We start from the raw sequence: 6463 nt of genomic DNA on the forward strand, positions 1-6463 counted from the left end.
GGTCACTAATGGATACTCCCCTCCCCACACGCCTCCAGGCAGGGACATGCTATCCCCATGTGGGGGGTGGGGAATGGAGGCCCAGGATCAGGGAAATGACTTGCCCAAGGTCCCACAGAAAGCCTGGGGCCAAGAGGGGAATTGAGCCCAGCCTCCTGAGTCCCCACCCCGTGCCCTGTCCCCGGGGCCATTCTTACAGCGCTGACACCCGCGTCCCCACCCCGTGCCTTACCCCCGGGGCCATTCTTACAGTCCTGGCACCCGAGTCCCCACCCTGTGCCCTGCCCCCAGGGCCATTCTTACAGTCCTGGAACCCACCTGGGTTCTGAGCTCTTGAAAGTTTGGCTGTACCTGTTCACTATTGTAATTAGCCAATGGCCACTGGGCACAGAGCAGCACTAGAAGGATGGTTGAAGGGAGGGGCCTGTTCTTCTCTCCCTGCACCCTGTGCTAGAGGAACAAGCCCTGGGGCTGAGCCTGGGGGTCCAGGACCGCCCGGGACAAAGGACACCCAGCTGCACCAAAATCCAGCCCAAACTCTCACCAGGGGAGGCTGGAGTTGGCCTTTTGACCTCAGACGACACCAGCTGGACACCAACTGTTCCGAGCAGGTGGGCTCAGCCATGCCACACCCAAGCCCCCCAAGCAGCAGAGCCATGCACAGGACCTTGCCATGCCAGCCCGAGAGCATTAACTCGTGCCTGGCTCCTGGAAATGGCTTAGCATGGAATGTCGGTTACTAGAATCAGGGTGGGAAAGGAGGGACCCTCCCCCGCTAACTCCTCTTCCAAATCCACTTAGCCAGGACCAGGGGCCTGGGGAGGGGACTGAGCCTGGGGCCTGGGGAGTCCCTGCTCCCACCCCCTGAGCCTCCCACCCCGAGTGGTGGGGCTCTGATGGGCAATGGGGCAGGAACAGAGCCGGACAGTTATCCCAAGTAAGCAGGGGCTGTGGTCTCCATGGTATTCGTGAGCACTAATTAAGGTGACCAGATGTCCCGATTTTATAGGGACATTCGCGATTTTGGGGTCTTTTTCTTATATAGTTTCCTATTACCCCCCATCCCCTGTCCCAATTTTTCACATTTGCTGTCTGGTCACCCTACGTGGGGAGAGGCGCTGGAGTGGCTCCTAGCTGGAGGCTCTCAGGGTAATTTCAATGGAGAGCTAGAGGAGGATTTAAGCTGACATCTTCAGATCGCAAATCCATGAAGGCCAGTGGGTTTGGGGGACTCCTACCTTCCCCCAGCGACAAGGAACAGACAGCAGCAGGGCTGAGTCAGAGGGAGAGGCACAGCACCTAGCCGCAGCTCCAGGGCGGAACAGGAACACATGGGGTGCTGCTGACCTCACCTTTATCATAAGGCAGCTAGCTCTGTGGCAGCGCCACACAAGGTTCCTCACCCCCCACCGCCAACAGTAGTAACATTGTGCTCCTGGGAAACAAAGCCCCACTCTGAAATGCAGCTCCCTGCTGCACACACTGCCTCTCCCAGGGAGGCTCCTGAAGGGGAATAAAGGTGTTTTCCAAAGAGCCCACGGGTCTGACCTCCCACCTACCTGGCTCTAGGGTGACCAGACAGCAAGTGTGAAAAATTGGGACAGAGGGTGGGGGGTAATAGGAGCCTATATAAGAAAAAGATCCAAAAATCGGGACTGTCCCTATAAAATCGGGACATCTGGTCACCCTACCTGGCTCGCGGGAGAGTCTGAGATACAGCTAAAGAGGTCACCTCCTTCCTCGCCCATTCACTAGCGGGAACATCCCCCTCAGGAAGGCAGCAGCTGCCTCAAGGCTGCTCAGTGCTCTTCATTTACTCTGCACTGATGGCAGAGTCACTTGGCAGCTCGGGCAGGGACTGGCTGCAGTTTGTGCCTACAAGAAAAGGACCCAGAGTAAGACAGGCCAAAGCTGGGGTAGAAGCTGCCGCGCTTAATCCCCCCAGCACCGCAGGCTCTACGGCTGCTGGAAGAGGAAAGCCAGGGTTCGAACTGGAACTGAGAACTTCTGCCGCATCCCTGGCACTTACGCATCCCACAATAGGGAGGTCACTCTGCTTCATGCATTAGCAGACGCTGCAGCTGGAGCAGTGGGAGTTGTGTTTGTGCAGCACGGAGGGCCCTGGGGTGGTGCTGCCTAGTATGATGGGCAGCAATTGCTTTATAACTCCACCTACAGAACTGTTGATCATAGACCACCACTTGGTGCATCAGCCTAGCTGCCAAGGCTCTTCACAGCCTAGCTGTGATGGGCTGGGGCAGGTATTCAGTGGAAAAACCCCTGACTCTGGTTGTGCCACTTCACTCTTCAACCCCCACTGTTATGAATAATTCCCCCCACCCTGCCCCAGGATGAGACTTCAGGATTTTTCCCAGGTGGGTGGAAGCTCCCAGTCCTCCACCAACAGAGAAGTAGATACATAACACAATGCAGAAAGCTCTCCAAGGTGCATGCAGGTCAGTCACTAGATATCATGTGATGCTGCCTGCATTGCTTCCTGTTGGTCTTCTAGGAGATCCTTGGACCCTTGCTAGGCATCAAGGATGAATAGGGGTCCTACCACAACACGAGCCTCTGCTACCCTCACTGAGGAGTCACCTGTGTTGGGATACAAGAATGTTACCAAAAGCCCATTAATATTTCATTAGATACATCCTCCCCCACTCACTTTGGGATGAAGACCCCTTAAAATGGGGGGTCAGTTGGACCAAGCCAGCCTCTGTTCTTCAGGTCAAAGGTTATATCCTGCCCTCCTACATAAGTTGGGTGGGGATCACAGAACCTGGGGGCCACATCTCTCTGGAAGCATCTCCCTGGCCCACTGTCCAGAGGGCTGCCTCTCCTGGACTCTCCTCCAAGCCAGGGGTTCTCAACCTTTTTCTTTGATTCCCCCACCCCCACCCCCGCCCCTCACCATGCTATAAAAACCCCATGGCCCATCTGTGCCACAACAACTGTTTTCTGCATATAAAAGCCAGAGTCAGCATGAGGGGGTAGCAAGCAGGGCAATTGCCTGGGACCCCACACCACAGGGGACCCCATGAAGCTAAGTTTCTCAGGCTTCAGCCGCAGGTGGTAGGGCTCAGGGCCCCAGGCTTCAGCCCCATGTGGTGGGGCTTTGGCTTTCTGCCCTGGGCCCCAGCATGTCTAATGCCAGCCCTGCTTGGTGGACCCCCGAAACCTGCTTGCAGGCCCATAGGCACCAACTCCGTGGGTGCTCCGGCGCTGGAGCACCCACGGAAAAAAATTGGTGGGTGCTCAGCACCCACCAGCAACTCCCCGTGGCCCCGCCCCGCCCCGCCCCCCTGCTCCAGCTCACCGCCGCCTCTGCCTCCTCCACGAGCCCGCCGCCGATTCCTGCTTCTCCTCCCTCCCAGCGCTTCTGCCGTGACACAGTTGATTCGCGGGGCAGGGAGGGAGGGGGAGGAGGGGGAACGCGGCGCGCTGGGGGAAGAGGTGGGGCCAGGGCGGGGATTTGGGGAAGGGATCCAATAGGGGCAGGGAGGTGCAGGGCGGGATTATCCAATAGGCAGACAAAGCATGTGCTTAGGGCACCAGCAAAGCAGGGGGCACCAAAAAAAATGAGATTTTTTTTTTTAATTTGATATTTGATATTTCAAAAAAAGCATCGAAGTAGTCATCATGGGAAAAATCAGAACTTTGTGAGACTTCCTTACACTCCACTACACACTCTTCCCCCATTTTTCTGTTCTCTTTTTATTACTTATCCCCACCTAAACCAGGGGGGTGTCAAAATGCAAGGAAATCAGATCCTGTCATGTATTGCAATAAATTTATGTTTTATTATTGATATATTCTTCTGAGTTATACGTACTTGATTCGTTTTTTTTCCCCTTATATATATATTATATATATACATAAAAATAGTGTACGTTGTGTAATTTGGGTTTTTTTTAAGTTCAGATAACCGAGATAAGGGGCAGGATGAAACGTAACCAACTGAGTGGAGCACAGAAACGTAAACTGGTGGAAGAAAAGAAACAAAAAACTAGTGAAATTTTCCAAAATCTTCCAAAGCTGACATCATTTTTCAAAGCGAACCCATCAGAAGCAACATCTTCTCTCAGTAGCACAGACATCGTTCCAAAACCTGTAGGTGTTTCAGAGACTGACCCTTCTTCTACTGGTGAAACAAACACCATTCCAGAATATGTGGATGTGTCAGAGACTGTAACTGATCATCCTACTCCTGGTGGTAAAACAGACATTATTCTGGAAGGTGTGGATGTGTCAGAGATTGAACCTCCTCATGCTGTAAATAATAGGAGAAAAGATCCTGGTATGTGGGTTGATTTCAGTACCGATGATGTAGCTTCCTGGATAGATAGTGGACCAAATGACTGTCAACACCACACTGGGCCATTGGAGAAATCATGTCGGACTTTTACCAATGGCAAACAAACAAGATATTGGCCACACACAAAAAAATTTCGGCATGAAAGCAAATGGTGAGAAATGCACTCGAGAATGGCTACTGTATTCACCATCAACAGGGTCTGCGTACTGTTTTGTTTGCAAACTTTTTGTATATAAACCTTCAACATCCCGGTTTGCTGCAGATGGATTTAGTGACTGGCAGAATACTGTTTTAGTTGAACAACATGAAAATAGCACTACTCACAGAGATTCAATGTTGACATATTTAAATCGAAGACAGGGATTTGGATTGACACAAAAATTGGAAGAACAAATTAAAGGGGAGCGTGAATACTGGCAACATGTCTTGCAGCGTGTTATAGCTGTTATTCAAACATTAGCTGAATGTGGTCTGCCTTTCCGGGGATCAAAGGACACATTTGGATCATTGCAGAATGGAAATTTCTTGGGATTGTTGGAGCTTGTGGCTCAGTTTGACCCATTTTTAGCAGGCCATATCTCAAAATATGGGAATGCTGGCAAAGGTAACCCATCATACTTATCCAAGACAATATGTGATGAACTCATTGGTCTAATGAGTGACAAAGTTCATTCAGCTATTGTAGATGAAATAAGTACTGCTGGGTACTTCAGTTTATCTGTCGACTCTACACCTGATCTTTCACATATTGATCAATTGAGATACGTGTAATTAAGATATGTGTCTCCCACAGATGGAAAAACAGTTGAATGATTTATAACATTCCTCAATTTGAAAAGCCATACTGGTGAAGAAATGGCAAATCAAGTACTGCATTATCTGTGCCAAGTTTGCAAAATAGATTTCTCAAAGTGCAGAGGTCAATCTTATGACAATGCTGCCAACGTCAGGGCATTATCAAGGAATGCAGAAGAAGCTTTTATAACAGAACAAATATGCCATATTCATACCATGTGCTGCACACTCTCAATCTTGTTGGCCGCAGTGCTGTTGATTGTTGTCCGGTGGCAGTAAGGTTTTTCTCAACAGTCCAGTTACTTTATACATTTTTCTCTGCCTCAACTCACCGATGGGCAGTTCTTAAAACATATTTGGACAATGATCGTGTGTTGAAATCTCTTTCTAATACTCGCTGGGAGGCACATGCAGTGGCAACAAGTGCAATTCTGGAGTCCTACTCAAAGATTGTGGATGCATTAGAAAGTATAGCTGAAGACCAATCACAAAAGGGAGAAACTATACGAGAGGCAGAAAACATTGCAAACAAGATGCAAGAACTAGCGTTTGTATTCATGTTGACCATGTGGAATGAAATTTTACAACACTTTTACCACACAAGTCAAGCTCTCCAAGAAAAAGAATTGGATTTGAAAACATGTGCAGACCTCTGTCAATCATTAGCAGACCACTTACACACTTTGAGGAATGATTTCGAAAGATTTGAAGACATATCAAAAGATATCTTGCCTGATACTAACTACAAAGAAGCCCAGTCCCGCAAGCGAATCAGGCAAAAACAAGCAAATGATAGCAGTGCAACAGAAACAGCATTGAATCCTAGAGACAAATTTCATGTATCTACTTACCACGCTATAATTGATACACTTGAAGCTCATATGAAGAGGAGAGGTGAAGTGTACAAAGAAGTATCAAGTAGATTTTCTTTTCTAAACGATATGGACTTATCTGATCAACAATATTCACAAGATTCCCAAAAGCTAGTTGACTCATACTCTGTTGACTTGAACATGAATCTCTGTGGAGAAGTACGGCAGTTCCATTGTTATATGTGTGCGCAAAGTTTAATGAAACAGGAAAAATGAAATTCAGTCCCATTGATCTTCATGACACAATATTGAAAGATGGAATACAATGTGTATTTCCAAATGTAGAGATCGCATTACGTATTTTTCTAACATTGATGATTACTAACTGCTCCGCAGAACGCTCTTTTTCTCAGCTAAAAAAGAATAAAAAACCCCCAGAGAACAACAATGTGTCAGAACAGACTTGATTCACTTTCCCTATTGTGTATGGAAGCGGACATGCTTTGTCGAGTCAGCTTCGATGAACTTAATCCAGAAT

General features: G+C 48.8%; 1 protein-coding gene across 1 annotated transcript in view; it reads right to left on the minus strand.

The window, feature by feature from the left end:
* The window catches only part of LOC112112493 (COMM domain-containing protein 4), a 5192-nt gene extending 4567 nt beyond the window's left edge, over window positions 1-625 (minus strand). Inside the window, exon 1 of the mRNA XM_029910739.1 lies at window positions 545-625. Coding sequence (XP_029766599.1) covers window positions 545-625 — 81 coding nt within the window. The remainder of the gene's footprint in view (window positions 1-544) is intronic.
* Between the last annotated feature and the right edge of the window lie 5838 nt (window positions 626-6463).

Source organism: Terrapene carolina, unplaced genomic scaffold (genome assembly GCF_002925995.2).
Source record: "Terrapene carolina triunguis isolate 2854851 unplaced genomic scaffold, T_m_triunguis-2.0 Scaffold67, whole genome shotgun sequence".
NCBI classification, from domain to species: Eukaryota; Metazoa; Chordata; order Testudines; family Emydidae; genus Terrapene; species Terrapene triunguis.